The sequence below is a fragment of the Chironomus tepperi genome, unplaced genomic scaffold (genome assembly GCF_022539635.2).
Source record: "Chironomus tepperi strain 1889 unplaced genomic scaffold, CSIRO-AGI_Ctep_v1 contig_412, whole genome shotgun sequence".
NCBI lineage: Eukaryota > Metazoa > Arthropoda > Insecta > Diptera > Chironomidae > Chironomus > Chironomus tepperi.
Window position 1 is genome coordinate 230,744 of NW_027226534.1, and position 18,524 is coordinate 249,267.

The 18,524-nt window shown below is 31.9% G+C and overlaps 2 protein-coding genes across 2 annotated transcripts; one reads left to right on the forward strand and one right to left on the reverse strand.

Moving 5' to 3' along the window:
• The first annotated feature begins 5,191 nt into the window (after positions 1–5,191).
• On the forward strand, positions 5,192–6,539 carry ODA-Dnal1 (Outer dynein arm dynein axonemal light chain 1). The gene is made up of 2 exons (XM_070648847.1): positions 5,192–5,417; positions 6,043–6,539. Exons 1-2 carry the CDS (start codon positions 5,263–5,265, stop codon positions 6,470–6,472), a joined length of 585 nt encoding a protein of 194 aa, XP_070504948.1. The 5' UTR covers positions 5,192–5,262; the 3' UTR covers positions 6,473–6,539.
• A 1,259-nt stretch (positions 6,540–7,798) lies between these two features.
• Positions 7,799–18,204, reverse strand: LOC139097028 (CLIP domain-containing serine protease HP8-like). Its single transcript, XM_070648788.1, has 7 exons — positions 18,198–18,204; positions 18,039–18,092; positions 17,656–17,803; positions 17,230–17,316; positions 16,918–17,173; positions 12,707–12,869; positions 7,799–7,845 (listed from the first exon to the last, which is right to left on the reverse strand). Exons 1-7 carry the CDS (start codon positions 18,202–18,204, stop codon positions 7,823–7,825), a joined length of 738 nt encoding a protein of 245 aa, XP_070504889.1. The 3' UTR covers positions 7,799–7,822.
• Between the last annotated feature and the right edge of the window lie 320 nt (positions 18,205–18,524).

Here is an 18,524-nt window from a genome sequence, read left to right on the forward strand (position 1 = left end):
GTATGTATGAATAGAATGTAGCATGTGTCATGTATGTGTTCGATATACATGCCAATGTAGAAAATTTAGAGCATTTTATATACATGAAAAACATCCATGACAGAATCAGCTTCTTAGTTTTGTTGGTATTGTTCTTATCGTCCTTATTGTCAACTTCTATGGAGTTCCATTATGTTGAACTTTCCAAAATTTTAAATTTTTCTTAGAAGAATTGGGATGGAAACTCCAAATTTATAGGACTAGAATGAAGCACTAGATTGATGTACTAGACTAGGACTTCATATTGTAGAACGAGATTGAATAACCAGATTGAACTACTAAATTGAAGTAATAGATTTAATTACTGGATTGATGTGCTAGATTAGTATCAGATGTACTAGAATGAAGTACTAGATTAGTACGTGGAGTACAAGAACAAAATTCTAGATTAAAGTAATACATTGAAGTACTAGATTGAATTGCTGGGTTGAAGTATTAGGTTGAATTACTAAGTTGAAATACTAGATTGAATTACTAGGTTTAAGTACTGAATTGAAGGACCAGATTGATGTACTAGATTGAATAAATTGACTAAGGTACTAGAATAAAGGACCAATATGTTGAAATTCAACAAAATTCTATTGATTTTTGTACAAAATCACCACAAAAAAGCATGTTCCTTCTTCTTATTTTCATCTAGCTGTTGCTGCCATAGAAAATTTAATCAAATGCTTATTAAGTTCTTTTCTGTCTTATTTGATTACCTTCATCATCAGAGATCTGTCTATTAATTCTCTTCTGCTCCTAATTTTCTCTTTCCTTTTTTTTATCTAAATCCATTCGATCGTAAATTTTTGGAGAGCTTTCTTCTTGTGTCTTTGATTTTATTCTTATAGTTTCCATTCTATGTATTGTGACGAGGTGCACTAAGGAACAAAAGGAAAGTTTTTAAGCTTTAAGAGCTGATGCATGACTTCATTATTGAGTCTTTTGTCCAGTGTTGTCCTAACTGTGTGTTGTGACTCAATTATTTGGAAATGCCATGAACTGCATTGCTTGTGTCGTAGCTTACAAACGTGTGCCTTGGCATAAAAAAGGTTGCACAGCACTGCTTTAACCAATCGAAGATCAAGGATTATTTCATGGTAATTGATATCCTTCGTTGTTAATTAGTGAACGGATTAAGGAAGGAGATTGTTAACTTTGATGACGTAATGAGTTCAAGAGATGCTTTAGATTGAATTTTCAAGTATATTGAATTCCATTGTTCACAAAGATTGGATATTTTTACCTTTAATTTATTTCTTCACATCACTTATTTTACTAATTAAATTCCCTTTCTGATGCATTTTAGACCAAAATAAAATAAAATTAAAATAAATATTGAACGGAAAATAAAAATTCTTCAACTGCTTTTTTTATTATTAAGAGACAGAAAATTAAATTAAATCTAAACAAAGAACGAGAAAAAAAGACAGAGAAATTCAATTTTGTGATGAATAAAGGAAGAGCAAAAAGAATTGTAGAAGTTTTAGATATATTGAGAAAAATATGGATAAGGATATGCAGCATTTAAGTCAAAGGACAATCAACGTTGTTGTTTTTTTGGTGTTTATTTAAACGTTTATTTTTAGACTAACATCCAGATTAAATTCTAGTTAGACGCTCAACTTATGTTCCCGTCAGACGCTTAGGTGAGTTGAACACTTAGTTGAAAATTTAGTTAGACGCTCAGCTTTAGAATGATGATGAATTCCAGTTCTAATTAGACATTTTGCTTTAAGTAGAAACTCAATTCCAGTTCAAGCTAGACGCTCAGCTGCAGTTTGATGCTCAGCTTTAGAATTACGCTCAGCTGTAGTTTAAGTTAGACGCTCAGTTTTTGACTGAACTTCAGTTCAAGTTCCTACTTGACGCTCAGATTTAAATTGAATCTAAGTTTCACTTTTAGTTAGACGTTCAACTTTAGAAAGAAGCTAAATTTCGATTCTAGACTTTTAGTTTTAATTAAAAGATCAATTTCGGTTCAAGTTAAAGGCTTTGAGCCTGAACGACGATCAGCTGTAGTTCAATTTTGGCGATCAGCTTTAGATTAAAGCTTATCTCAACTTATAGTGCGATGCTCAATTTTTGAATTAAGCTCGGCTACAGTTTTAGTTTGATGCTCAGTTCTGGTTCTAGTTAGAAGCTCAAATTCAGAGTGACAATCAGTTTTGTTATGTTAAGCTCTAATCAGGTTCTAGTTTGACAATCAGATTTGACATGAAGTTCAGTTTTAGACCGACACTCAGTTTTAGACTGACGCTTTAGACTGAGCGTAATGCTCAGCTTAAGCTAAACGTTCAGCTTTTAATTGAAGCTCGGCACTAGTTTAAATTAGACTCTCAGCTTTAGATTGATGCAGCTTCATGTTTAATTGAACTTTTCAATTTATACAGTCAAAACAATATCAACCGACAAATCAAGTCCACAAACTCACTTCCAATAATTTTCAAAATCTCACAAATGAAGATGAAAAAAAAAAAATTGAAAACAATCGAAATACAAAAAAAGAAGTAGACGGAAACAGAAAATTGAATAAAAGTGGAAGCTTTTGAAGAATTTTTCCTTCTGCTTTCTCTGCCTTTGTCCTCATTATTGCTTTGCCAAGAATGGAAATTCTATTTAACTAACCTTTCTGTATTTCTATTATTTAATGAAAAACTTAAACTATTATGTCTGAAATGAGTTCACGTTTCGATGACGAGAGCACTTAACTGTGTAGAAAACGGAAGGAACAGGAAGTTTTTGTTGAGCATTCGTTTGAGGTTGTTATTGGATTTTATGGACTTTTGAAAGATTTAGTGGATGAAAAATTGTTTGTGAATTATGAAAGTTTTTTTGATGTAATGCAAGAGCTTTGTGACTTTATATGATTTCTTGAAGGAGCTTTTGGATGTTGATTGTTGTGCTGAATTCAAAATTGGATTGAATAATGTCAATTTAAATCTCAAAAAATCATAAATTTGAGTATAAAATCTTAAATTTAAATCCAGTGTTGTTCAACGACCTAAATATGGCATTTTGAGGGTCAACGGACAGTTTTGTTGCCTGCACACTAGAGTGACATGACGCACAGCCTGTACAACACTGTTTTAATTAATAATCTTCAAAATTTCTAACCTCACACTCCAAACAACATCACATTTAAATTAAACACAAGTCAACACCTCAAACTCAATCATCAAACTTCCTTTTTTCACCTCACAAACGGATATGCCTTGATTACGATCTCAAACTTATGTTTAATAAAGTCAGCCGCCCATAAAATTATGGCTTTTTATTTGAAACTTGTTCTGATTAAATCAACAGCCGTTTTACTTCCGTTTTGAGTTATAAGGAGTGAGTTAAGGATTTTCAATAAGCTAGAATTATTTAGTTGTGTTTGTCAAGGGTTGGACATTTTTTCAATGGAAAATTCCCAGAAAAATCATGATTTTATTTAAAAATTGACAGAAATTGAGATTTTCTTCAACAATGCGGAACTTTTTGCCGTTAAATGGGTCAAAATCAGGTTTAACGGTGCCGTCATGGCATATTCTTGGTTTAACATCAATATGGCGTCGTAGCGGTGTCCTTGTGAATACGTCACGTTGTTGTTTAATATTTGGTATTTATTTCAATTTCGTTATATCTGATATTTTGCTGCATAATAGCATATACATCAGTGAATCCCTAAAGCAAAAAGAATCGTATTGCTAATTCTAGATCTCAAAGTAGTCTCGGATTTTGTATAAAAAAGTCCATTCAAGTCGACACGATTCCATATAAAACTCGAGTCGACTTCGAGCTCTGGCTAATTTGAATCCCCAACTTCCTTCCCTTGGTGCACCCCTACCGAGTCACTTTTACAGTAAAAAAATCTGTAATTTTGTCTATTATTGAACATAATTTTTGTTCTTTTCATTGCATTAACTTAAATTTGCTGAAAAAATTTACATAATTTTGCTAAGCAACTGAAATGTTTAATAGTTTTCTATATTCCTTACAAAAACTTGAGTAACTTTTCGATCATCATGACAACGGTTGTCATAGACAACTTCAACTTGCTTGTTATTTTGCATTGTTTTATTGTTTTTTGTCACAGATTTTACTTTGATGCAATTTTTGTGGAAATTTATAAATTTAAATTTAGATAAATAAAATATAGGAAAAGGTAACTTTAGCTGTTAAGTAAGGTGAATCCTTATGTATCGAAATAGTCTTAATTTGTTCAAATTTCTCCTCCTTAAATTCACTTTAATTCAGATTCTTTAATTCTATATTGTGACAGATGAGCTGGTTAATAGCTTTTAAAACTAGATAGTTAGTTTTCGCAAAATAGGACTCTTTTGGCCAGAGGATTTTCGCAAAACACTAAGTTTGGCACTTTTGAGGCTCTTTTGGACTATGTTAAGTCTTAATGTTCAAAGAACTAGTTAAATAATGTTAGAAACTTGAAAAAAAAATAATAAAACGTTAGAAACAGAAAATAATTGAAATTCCGAAAACAGTATTTTCAGTCCTGGGCGTGTACCTGGACCTTAAAAAGGAAAATGTTCAAAATTTATCAAAAATTCCAAAATTTGTATGGAGTTTTCGACTTCTTGAAAAATCGGGACATTTTGAGGTTTTGTCGGGACCCAGCAGCAAGGTAGAAAAGTACAGCAGCGTCCCGGCAAAAATACAGCAGATGGCCGCCCTAACTTTAAATGTCTTCTCAGATTATCTGATTCTTAGAGTCTTTAACTATATATTATGTCACATGAGCTGGTTTACAGCTTTTCTAAGTAGATATGTGTTAGTCTTTAAGAACTAACGTGCACGTCAAATCTCGAGATGACTGTCTGAATCTTCCAGACATCCCCCCAATGCTGGACAATCTCAAAAACCAGAAATCCTTACAAATCATCAACCAATAATGAAGCAAAACTTTATCATTTAAAGAAACTTCAAAACAAATCCAATCTCAACCAGATATCCAACAATGAAATATATCAGAAATAATGACAGAAAAAAAAAAACTTTCGTCCATTAACGCTTTCTACTCGATTTCAACTCCCACCATATCCATTCATCTCAATTGTCATTTCCATTATCATCATTATAATAATCGTTGAAAATAATTATCATTCTCATTATATGCATTTCTGTTCAGCTCTATTTGCAGCATAAACTTCATAACTTTATTACTTAAAAGTCATTACTGGCTTCATCTCATTACATATAATCGAGAAAGTAAAGTAAAAAAAAGGAACTTTAATTATGGCACAAAAAGCGACAACCATAAAAGAAGCCATAAAGCGTTTTGAAGAGCGATATAAATGCAATGCGACTGAAGCTGTTGAGGTACACTTGGAATTTCAATGGCCGCCAATTGAGAAAATGGATCCACAATTGGGTACATTAGTTAGATGCGAGTAAGTTTTCATGTTCTTTGAGTTCTTTTTTTTTTTTTAAATGTGGTACTTGGGAAATTGTTAAGACATTAGTTCTAGTTTTATTTTATAGACGTAATTGTTTTATTATTTGAATTGTGTTGGATGTTTTTTTTGTTGCTGCTGTGTTGGAACTACTGAGAATTTGTACATAATTAGAATGTTGAGTGATGTAATCAACGAGGTGTGAACGTTTGAAGCACAGAAAGGGTGTGAAACTAAGGAAATTCAGTCGATGTGTGTGAAACTACGAACATACAGCTGGGGTGTGAAACTATGATAATACAGATGGGGTGTGAAACTATGAAAATACAGACGGGGTGTGAAACTATGAAAATACAGACAGGATGTGAAATTATGAAAATACAGACACAATATCAAACTTTGCAAAAACAGACGGGGTGTGAAATTATGAAAATACAGACAGGGTGTGAAACTATGAAAATACAGACGGGGTGTGAAACTATGAATTTCCAGACGGAGTGTGTAATTATAACAATACAGACGGAATGTGAAACTATGATAATATTGACGGGGTTTGAAACTATGAAAATACTGACAGGGTGTGAAACTATAAGTAATTCTAATTTAAATCTCAATTTTTCAGAAAACTAAGCCTCTCAACCAACATGATTGACAAAATAATGGGTTTAAATGGAATGAGAAATCTCAAAATCCTTTCAATTGGTCGTAACTATATTAAAACAATATCTGGACTTGAATGTGTCGCTGATACACTCGAAGAGCTCTGGATGAGCTACAATTTCATTGAAAAACTCAAAGGCATAAATGTCCTCAAAAAGCTACGTGTGCTTTATTTGTCAAATAACTTAGTCAAAGATTGGGTTGAGTTTAATCGACTTCAGGAAGTCACAACAATTGAAGAGTTGCTATTTGTTGGAAATCCATTACCAGAGTCAATGGAGGAAAGTGTTTGGAAGGTTGAAGCAGCACGTCGATTGCCATTTTTGAGGAAACTTGATGGTGAACCGGTGGTCAGAGAGGAACCAAAAGGAGTTGAAGGAGAACAAACATAAATTTTTTAGTGAATGTTTAATGTGCTTGCAACAATTGGAATTTAATGCACAATAGCTTTCAGTGAATCCTTAAAACATTAATTCACAATTTTTCTGTTTATTTTTCATATTTTTACTTCAATTTGAGGCATTATGAGTGCAGCACAAACATGAAATTGTGAATGAATTAAAAGAATAATGAATAAATGCTTAAGCATTAACAGTTTTACAATTTTTAAATCATTCAATTGGATAGAAATGTTCTTTTGTTTCAGAAATATTGTGGAAAAATCAGCACTTTTATATGATCATACAAATAGCTTGAATGAATGAGCTTTTGACCTATTTTTTGGATTTTTATTTTCACACAATTGTAATTTTGGTTAGGCTCCGGGTTACCAGTCCTCCCAGAAAACCTGGATACACTCCTGCTAACAGGTCTTGTCTGATTACTTAAGAATGAATTTTAAAAAAATTATTTAAATTTTCAACATCTTTATTGCCGTCAACATTAGGTTCACTTATTACGAAATACACAAACTCGACTTCCTGACTACCTCCCCTCATTTTCATTGTTTGACCCACTAAGAGCATTGCGTAATAAGTGACCAGCCATAACAAAATCATAACAAATTCATAAACATCATTTTAATAACAGCAATAAAAATCCACATCGTCCTGTTCCTGCCATCTTCATAACAATTTGCATATTTCATTCAATTAATGTTGTCATAGATCCAAGGTAAATAGTGAGAGACATTTGTATAAACAGCGGGAACCGGAAATTTTCCACATGATGGAACGCCGACAGATACAATACCGAAAAGTACATAACGTGGTCCATAATCACCCAATGGCATTGCTTTAACGAGCGGTCCTGGTGTGCACAAAAAGAAAAATTAGAAAAAAAGATATGAAAAATGATGAAAATTTGTGGAAGCTGAAAAAGGATGGAAATGAATTTATTATTTGAAAATGAAGAAGTTAATGATGATTGTGAGGTAGGAACAAGTAGGGAAGTTTTTTGAGATTTACCTCCGCTATCGCCGTTGCCTTTTGAATGATTGAAGTAAAAATATTTAAATTTTTGTGGTTAATTGTTGCTTTTTTTTGGGTTAACAGCTCAATAAGGAATGTGACAAATGTGATAAAATTATAAAATTTGACTATTTGATACAGATTAGCATCTAAAGTAATTAGGGACCATTCACTTGTTATGCTTGATTCAAAGGAGGCGGGGAGAAGTTCAACTAAGAGGAATTTCTTAAATTACTTTAAATTACACTAAAATGAGCTTTTTCAGACCCACACGAGGGTCCCTCAAGTGAGCGATCCCTTAATAAATCTCAAAAATCATAAATTTTATCACATTTAATTCCACAACTCACATGAATCTGAAAATAATCAACAAAATAATGCATATTAATTTCTCGAAAATTGTCATAAAATCAACGTTAATTGCTGATTGCATTTTGATGGACTGAAAATTGAATTTGATTTGAATTTCATTTGAATTATTGAATAATAAATTGAATATTTTTAATTGATATCAAATTTGGTTGTAATTGACATTCCTACGCATTTAAATGTAATTTTTTGTAGAGATTTTTTGAAATAATCGATTAATTTTAAAATCCATCAAAATTCAATCGAAATAAATTGAAAAATTTCAACAAATTCAATTAAATTTAAAACTTTAACCAAATTATTTAAAAACATAAAATTCACTCACACTTCTTCCAATAACCTCCAATAATAATCATAAAATTTGCATTCTAATTACTAACACAACATTAGCTACATCATAGCCAACACATAAACCCCATCCACCCAATTACATTTTATGAACAACAGCAAAAAAAAAAATTGTTAATTTTCTCATTTGACATCAATTAATTGAGCAAATATTATAATAATTAAATTACACCAACGAACAAGCGCAGCCATCATCTAATAAATTAAAACAAAAAGGAACTGTAACAGCAGTAACAGTGGTGTGTTTATCGTGGTACCGTGAAATATGTGTCAAAGACACATTTCTGCGAGTAAGAAATTCAATCTTTGATGAGAAATAAGTAATATAGCAGCATCAAGATGATTTTTATGATATTTTGGAACTCAAGTCGACACCTTGAAAATAAAGTTGAGACTAAAAAGATCAAGCTGACACTAAGGAAACTTAGTTCATATTAAGAAGACCAAATTGACACTAAGCAGACCTAATTGACACTGAGAAGACTAAATTGACACTTAGGGAACTAAGTTGATAAAAAGGAGACTTACTTGACACTAAGGATTCCGAATTGACACTAAGGAGACCAAATTAACTTTAAGGAGATGTAGTAGCCACTAAGTAGACTTAATTGGCTTTAACGATACCGAATCGACACTAAAGAGACTTAATTGACATTAAAGATACCGAATTGACAACAAAGATATGAATTGGACACTAAGGAGATCAAGCCAAAATTAAAGCCAAAATTGACGCTGAGAAGACTAAATTGACACTTAGGAGACTTAGTTGATATTAAGAAGACTTAGTTGACACTAAGGAGATTAAGTTGACTCTAAGGGGACTTAATTGACACCAAGGAGACTTAATTGACATCAAGGAGACCAAATGAACACTAAATAAACCAAATTGACTCAAAGGAGACCAAGCTAACACTAAGAAGATGAAGTTGACACTAAAAAGATCAAATAGACACTAAGAATACCGAATTGACACTTATATGACTTACTTACTTACTTACTTAGCCTAGGTTACCACATAGTCTTCCATCTGACTCTGTTTCTGGCCGTATCACAAAGCTTGTACAAATTCTCAGTTTTGACATCTAACTGGCATTCCTTCATTACCGTCCTACGCTATGTTGCTCTTGGAGCACCTGGACGCCTTTTCCCTTGTGGATTCTAACCAAGAGCAGTATAGCAAGCTTGTGACCAAAGGCAGTATAGCAAACTTGTGTACTTATATGACTTATATGACAGTAAGGAGTTACAGATTATAATAAAAGTCTAATATAAGACAGTCAACTCATTAAAAAAAGTCAAACTGATCTCAAGATAACCCCCCAACTCAAAGCATCCTCATTTAAGTCATGTCTCATCATGAAAGACATGTAATAAGAAAACAATTTGTGGAGTACACAAAAAAAAAAAATCATGCTGTGTGTCAATGTACAAAATACTGGTAAGTGTATATGTGCGTTTAGTAAACATCAACAAATTTCCATCCAATGTGTCACTTAAATTTTCATTAACGGAAGAGCAAAAAAAAAAAATAAAATAAGAAAAAATGGAGACAAAAAAAAAAAGAAAAATTAACACGAAAACTCTTAAATAATGATTACGTGTGCGAGTGGAAGCAACGGCAGCAGTCGTGAAAGGAGCAAACAAAAAAAAACGAAAAAAAGGTTTTATTTATTGTTTTATTAAGGAGATATGGAAAGGGGAACGCGAGGTGAACGCGAGCAGTGGGGTGCAGAAAAAAAAATATTTTAATGATGTGCAAATTACCTCCACAGTACTTTCCATGTTTTACAATCTTATGCCGTTGCCTGCTCCTTCTAATAAACATAAAATTGGATGTTTTTGCTTCCTGGTATGTTATTATTGTTATTGTTATTATTGCTACTTTTTTGGAGGTATTCTATATTATTTTAAAGGTTTTGATGAGGATTTTTTTTTTTTTCATCTTTTTTTATATGTTTATGAAAAGTTTTAATTTACAGCTTTAAGGCAAATTTTCTGAATAATTTTCTTTTGTTCGATGAAAGAATAAGAATGTAATGAAAATAAACAGAGGCTGGTTTGAGGATGTGAAACTTAGTATTCAGTATTTTAGGATATATTATTGTAATTTTTAAAATTTGCTCATAGTTTCATACCCCTTTGATACAAATAATTCAATATTTTCATAGTTTCATATCTCTTTTGGTCCAAATATCTCACTTTGTTTTTAGTTTCATACCCTTTTGGTCCAAATATCTCAATTTGTTCTTAGTTTCATACCCTTTTAGTCCAAATATCTCAATTTGTTCTTAGTTTCATAGCCTTTTGGTCCAAATATCTTAATTTGTTCTTAGTTTCATACCCTTTTGGTGCAAATATCTCAATTTGTTCTTAGTTTCATGCCTTTTTGGTCCAAATATCTCAATTTGTTCTTAGCTTCATACCCCTTTAATGCAAATAATTTAATTTACTCATAGTTTCATACCCTTTTGATTCAAATATCTCAATTTGTTCTTAGTTTCATACCCTTTTGGTCCAAATATCTTAATTTGTTCTTAGTTTCATACCCTTTTGGTCCAAATATCTCAATTTGTTCTTAGTTTCATACCCCTTTAATGCAAATAATTTAATGCTTTCATAGTTTCATTCCCCTTTGGTCCAAATATCTAAACCTAGTCACAGTTTCATATCCCCTTTAAACAATGAAACTTAATTTGTACCTTGATTGACACTCTTTAGTTCCAAAAGTCTCTATTATTGCTTAGTTTTGCACCCCTATTATAAAAAAGTCCAGTGTCCACCCCTCAAATCTTGATCAAACACAGAACATTTAAAATGAGCACAAAAAAAAAAACATAATTTGCCCTCAGTTCCTTGCCTCCTTTTTCTTCCATCCGTAAATGTATGAATTATGTTAATTACATATTGAATATTTTAATGAGTCAGTAATTATTTCAAGATGCTCTTCACTTCGCATTTATAAATTACTTTTCATATCGCGAGGGAGAAAAAAAAATTTTTTTAAACAGAACAAAAGAGCTCAAAAAACTACAAGAAAAAGTTGATGGAAATAATTTAAGTTTTAATAAAAGGGAGTCGTTCATCAGGAGGGAGTCATTTCCAATAGGGAGGAGGATGACCTCCAAGCCCATTTACTACGTCATTCTTGAATACGTCACTGCAGTTAAGTTACTAAGTTCGATTTTTAGTGAAAAAGGGGAGGGAGAGGGTTCAATAACAGCCTAAACAAAGGAAAATTCACTTTATAACAAGGACCAGAGTCAGGAAGTGTCATTAAATATTATTTAGTATTTTTGGCATAACATCATATGTGAACAGACCCAAATAAGAATTAAAATATAAAGAAAAGCAAATTTGAATTGCAAAATGGCAAGCAATTTGAGATGAAAGATTATTTTTGAAAAAAAAGTGAAATTAGTGGTGGAGCAGCTGAAAAGTTAGTCTTAGTAAGCAAAATGGTGGTTCTATGTAGTACATCTGGGCAATATTGGCAATTCTACATGTAAAGTCATGAAAATTTGGATTTTTTTAGCTGAACATAATAAAATAATTCCAAAAAAGCTTAAATTTCAGTCTCCAAATCTTCAGCACACCAAATGACATCCACACTTTAACTATAACCCATGATAATAGCATACAAAAAGAAATTATGAACGTCAGAACCATTCATTTGCTATCTCAGTGCTGTCCAAACTTTATTGCACCACGGCACACCTTAATGGTCAGCCTCGACCGAAACCGCAAATGACACACGGCTTATGGAATTTTTAAAAAATTGACCATATATTAGTGTGCCGCGACACATAGTTTCGACAACACTGCTTTATATCATACATCCACCCACGCTCCCCATCATCCAAAAACCCCTCAGTTAATGCGAAATATTTATGCGATTAAACTAAAGAGATTCATTTAATGGCAATTACAATCTCTTCAACCATCATTATTTATGGTTATCTTATGGAAAATTTCTTCCATTTGCTGCCTCAAAAATGAGCACTTAAAAGATGAAGGAATAAAAATTATTTCCACTGATGTAAGTTCCTTTTTATTTGTGCTTGACTGTGTCTCGTAAAAATGGAAAACTTTCACTTTATGTCGGTTATTTTTGGTAAAATTTGTTTGTTTTTCGACTCACTTGCATGCTTTGAGGCACTCATGGACTTTATTTTTTATTTTTTTTCGGTATAAGGAAAAGTTTGAATTTGTTTGAAAAAGAGCTTGAAGTTATTTTCATGTTTAAATGATGCGGAAGTGCTTCTTTAAAGATTTATCATAAAATGACCTTAAGAAATATTTTTCATACCCAAAATACGCCCATTATGACTTCTTATTCGGTTAATTATACTCATTCATTCAATTTTTAAGTCCTCTATCCAGGGACGTAGCCAGACAATTTTGGAGGGGATGGGGAACCTTTTAGCATAGATCATATTTTCTAAAAAGAGTCAACTTCCCCATCCCCTCCTGAATACGCCTCTACCTTTATCACCTACTTACCTTTTCCAGCGACTCCACCAACACACAGTTGACCTAGACCGATGTCGTATTGTGATAATTGTTTGACTTTTCTACATTCATCGAGATTGACGACAGGAAGGCGAATCATTTGAAGAATTGGTGATGTTTTTGGGTCATCGATGTCGTAGTAGCCCCAACCAGCCTAAATAATGCATATATTCAAATATCACAAATCGGTTAATAGATCGTTTCCTAGTACAGCGTGACTCTGACTTGGTATCGGATTCAGTTTGAATTCGGTACCATGCCAGAGACACAGTGGCCTGATGTTGGATCGATTAACCGATTTGTGCTATTTGGGTTAAGTCGACAAGTCTGCGTATTAAATGCAAGTCGATTACGAGCTCTGTAGTTTATGTTGATAATTCTTAAATAATGAAGATTTCTAATGCAATCTTAGAATTATACCTTTGTGGATGAGGGGAAAAAATCTCCTTTATAATAATACTAGAGTATCGGGAGCGCCCGTGGCGCCCCATCTTCAGAATTTTCAGCTTCACATAGCTTCACATAACTTCACATTACACCCCCATACCCCCTGATACCCCTCAATTTTCGGCTTCACATGGCTTCCGTTCTTGTATCAGCAAAGGAATTAGGTGTTTATAATATAGATTATATAGAATTTTTATTTGAAATTATTTAGTCAGTTACAATAAAAATATGAATAATAATTAAAATTATCTTATACATTTTTAAAGAATAATTTATGTGATCTTTGTATAAAATAGTCTGAAAGCAGTATTGGATCAAGAAAATGTCTGGCATTCCAATTTAACAAAATACCATTACAACTTGTATATTAACTTGTTTAAAGAATTTTTTTGTGTCACCGGAAGCTTTCAGCAGTACCTAACAACAATTAGGTTTATTTGAATGATCTGATAGAACAGTGAATTTAGCATGTAATTAAAGCATAAAATCAGTTAATAAGTAGTTAAAATATTGATTTTTAAGCAAGTAATAAGAATAATATACTTAATATGATTAATATGGTTGAGTATAATAAAAGCATGGTCTTTGTCTATTATAAAATATTTAAGCATTTGAGATAAATAAGTAGCCGTACCACAAAAAAGATTGACAGCCATTGCGATAAATGACGGAAACATTCAGAAATTACGTAACGTCACGGATACATTTCCCTTTCGGGGGGCCCTCTCCTGAATAAGCCTTTGCGTAATGCTTAATAGGAGAAGATTAGGCAATATACAATTTTGACTCCGCCCTATTAATAGTCCAATAGCATTAGTAATAGCTTTTGGTTCCCTAAATAATTATTTGATTGTTATAGTCGTAAATGTGATGAAATAATATAAAAATTATTGTCATAATTCTTGTGAATAATTGTCATAAGCCACATATTATGACTAACGATTAAATGATGCATAATATAATATATGATTCCTTCTCTATGATGATGTATAACATCTCTATAAAAAGCAATATAACAAAAATGATCGAAATTTATTAAATTCCATCTATTGGATCCTCAATTTCCATAACACGGAACAGGAACTTCTTGTATGCAATGAATATGATCAAGGAGATCAAAAATGCACATGATGCGATCAAAACTGACTGAGTTGAGCCTTGAATTCCTGCACTGTTGTCAATCTTGTAATTTTGGACTTTCAGTCTGTCTTCGACGGTTGATTGGAACTTCTGAGTATTACGGGTGTCAGCTATTATGTAGTTACGAAGGATTTGCTCAATGTTGTCTATTTTGTCGGTTAGGGATTTTTCTGCGGCAGCAATGTTGTTTATTTTAGCTTCAATGCTTTGAATACTATTGTTGACAATTGAGATCTTGTCCATAGTATATGCAGACATCTTAACAGCCAGATCAGTACGCAGAATTTGCTCAATGTTGTCTATTTTGTCGGTTATGGATTTTTCTATAGTAGCGATTCTGTTGTTAAGTTTAGCTTCAATGCTATGAATACTATTGTTGACGATTGAGATCTTGTCCATGGTATATGCAGACATCTTGACAGCCAGATCAGTACGCAGAATTTGCTCAATGTTGTCTATTTTGTCGGTTATGGATTTTTCTATAGAAGCGATTCTGTTGTTAAGTTTAGCTTGATTGCTTTGAATTCTATTGTTGACAATTGAGATCTTGTCCATGTTATATGCAGACATCTTAACAGCCAGATTGTTGATATAAGTTGACATATTGTGAAATTGCTGGATTTGTTCGTTTATTACATTTTGAACGTTGCTGATGTTATTGGATATCATTGTACTTAATATGCCGATAGTCTGTATTGATGACTTGTTGGTAGCTTGTTCTAAGCCTGCAAGCACTTTCTTAATTTCGTTTTCCATTTCAACTTTGTTGCTCTTTAAAGTTGACTCAACCGACTTAATATTGGTTTTAACTGTCCAGTCATTTTCTTCTGTTAGATTTGAGATTTTCTGGAGTTTTTGTTGAAACTTTGTATATTTTGATAATGTTGAATTATTAATTTGCATTTTAATGTCTTTCAATGTTGCGTTAAAAATAGAGATTGTTTCAGAATTTGTACATACAAGATTGTCTTCAAGATATTTGAGAGTATTTACGAAGTAAGAAAAATTGTAGTCAAAGCACTGACTTTTGGCACGATTGATAACTTTTTCAACAGCAGTGGAATTATTTTCAGCATCCATTGATATGCATGGATTTGAGTTGAGAAACAAGTAAGTAAGTTTTGCTAATACTTCAAACACATTTTGTCCAATATGAACAAGTTTGTTGTATCGCAGGTCAATGCATACCAAATTTGAATTGTATGCGAAAATTCCTTCTTCTAATACTTCAATATCGTTGTTATGTAAATACAGATTCACCAGCTTTGGAAATGGCTTCATATCTTCTTGATGAAGTTCTTTGATTCGGCCATAGTTAATGCTAATTTTTCTTATATTTTTAAAGATATTTTGAACATTTTTTGGAAAATATTGAACGCCTTTATTATAATTAATAAAACCCTCAACATCATCGTTCGATTTTCCACTAACGTGACTGCCTGTTGCTGAGGTAATTACTGAATTTTGGATTGAAGTTATTAGCAGTTCATTTTGAACATTACACTGATATATAGAGCCTATTTGAGCATAGGATTCTTGCCCAAAATTACATTTGATATCAGTGGATCCAGAACATCCCAACATAAGGACAGCAAAGCTATTAAAAATATAAATTTTAAAGTTCATATTTAGATCGGGATTTTGAAAATAATTTTGTATGAATCACAAAAAGGCAGAGGGGGCATGACTGCCAAGCTTAAAAAACTAATTTATCTAAATCAGAGTTATGCACAACTCTTTTCACGGCATGCGGTTCATTAGATTTTTAAAAAATGTTGGCAGCACATTATTGTTTCGCGGTATACAGTTTAGACAACTCTGATTTATATATTACTAACACTTGATGTGATTGATTTCAATTAAATAATTTATAACAGTAAAAAAATACTTATTGATACTCACATAAAGACATTAATCACCAGCATTTTTCGGACCATTTAAGTGATCCTTTTACGGTCCCACAGAAACTTTACGGAACCACCAAGTTTGAATTTTCACTTTTTATTAACTTTTTAAAAATTTAAATTAAATTGATTTGTTAAAAATTTATGAAATTCCGACTAAATAAACTTTAATTCCGAATTTTCACTTCTAAATGAATCGAGTGATGATTTTGGAATGATTCTATAATATAAAAAATAGAGCTTTAGAGGATTGAAAGGCTTTGCAATTAATATGAATAATTGTCGTTTTAATAATTTTAATCATTATTTTGATAAATCATAAATTTGTTAGTAACTGATTTAAATGTGTGAATTAAAGGAGTTACTTGTTTGTTTTTTTAAATGATTTACTTTGAATCTCCGCGGCACATACCCTAACAGGCAAAATTTATTCATTTATGATACTCAAAGACCATTATAGTACCTAAAAGTGGTAGTTTTGCCTGTTAGGGATAATTTGGAAATGGATCCAAACTGGTGCACCGAAGAATAAGTTCAAATGTACTGGAAAGATCAGTTTTCTAATGCTGTGGCCAAAATCTACCATCCAACGAGCTTGAAATCGCAAGAATTTTGTATGAAAAAGTCGACTTAATTTCATATAAAAATCCAAGCTCTAATTTTGACTGTTGGCAGGAAATCTTTGTCTAAAATATTTTAAATCAAACTCACAATTTCAACTTTCTTTCCAATCAAATCCTCTTTAACCATATCCACACTTGGCAGACAAACAGGTTGGACATAATTTGTTATTTTTGCTGGCTCGACAAGCTCAATGAGTGAAATGTCATGCTTCATTGTTGAGCCTTTGTACTCAATCGGTAAAATAATTCTTGATGGATATACAATTTGTGGTGGATCGGCACAATGTTGACCTTCACAGTCAATAGTGGTTTTGAGGTTATGTTCACCAAGCTTTATTGTAGCACTAAAAACAGAGAAAATTTAAAGAACTGACAAATTAATTAAAAATAAATTACTTACACTTTCTCATCTTTTTTAAAATTAGTTACGCAATGAGCAGCAGTTAGGACGTATTTTGGATGGATTAGTGTTGCACCGCATTCATAGCTGTAAGGTTAATATGATTTATGGTTGAGTGAGTTTTGATAAACTTGATTGATTTTGCAAAACAAATTATCGGTAATTTGTTGCTAAATTAGTAACAGTTTTAGTTGTTGCAGGGGTGTATTCAGGGAGGGGACGAGGATTTGAGGAACAAACTTTTTCTCTATGTTGGAACAAACTTTTCAATATTTAAGAATTTTAGGGTTATCAAAGTCTTAGTTTCGATAAATTTTCGAGTATCTAAGGAAATTCTTCAAAGTCTCAGTCTTGACAAGTCTCGAGTCATCACTCTTTATGATCACCAATACCATCCACTAATATTGTGCAAATTATTTCATTTACCTTAGTAAATGTTGTCCATTATCATTTCTCAGAAGTCCAATATGTGCAATCCATGGATATTGTCCTAGAGTTGCAGTATTTCCACCAATAATTCTATCAGAATGTGAAATCCCGCAATACTCATTTATTTCTGTCCAATTTGTTGACGCTGATATGATTTTGAAAAGATTTAAAAGGAAAAATTCTCTGAATTTGAAATTAAAAATGTTCATATTGGTAAAATAAATATTTTCTAGATTTTAGTGAACGTTAAGCTTGCGATTGAGAAAAATTCATAACTTAATTAAACAAAGTGAATTTTGAGACTGAATGTATGAAGAAAATTTTATTAAGTTTACCTGAAGCTGAAATATTAAGTCTGTTCAGCTTACTTATATACTGACTTGCTTTGCTAGCCGTACATATCAATTGTGAATCATGGTCTCCCTTAAGTCTGACTTGATTATTTCATACAAAATATGTATACGAATTTCAATAATAATTTGATTAATTTTCCAGATATTTTCTGGACTCAAAAGACTTTTTTTTGGAACAATTCTGACTTTCCATCCCTTGAAAATACTACAAATTCATTAATAGTTACAGCTTCTAGTAATAATTTGATAACTCTCAAAAAATCATTATTTTCACAAACACAATAAAATTGACTTTAAGAGCTCCGTAAACACATTCACGATATATGCTCACACATTCAATACAAAAATTAAAAAGCCGGTTTACACAGCTGCAATTTTCTTAAATAATTTTGCATGACTTGTATAAAAAAAATATTGTTGTGCTTACTACTCAAGTTGTTGCATTCATTAATTATTAATTGAATCAATCAAGCTTATTTATTAGACGTTAATTGATTTTTAATACTTAGAATC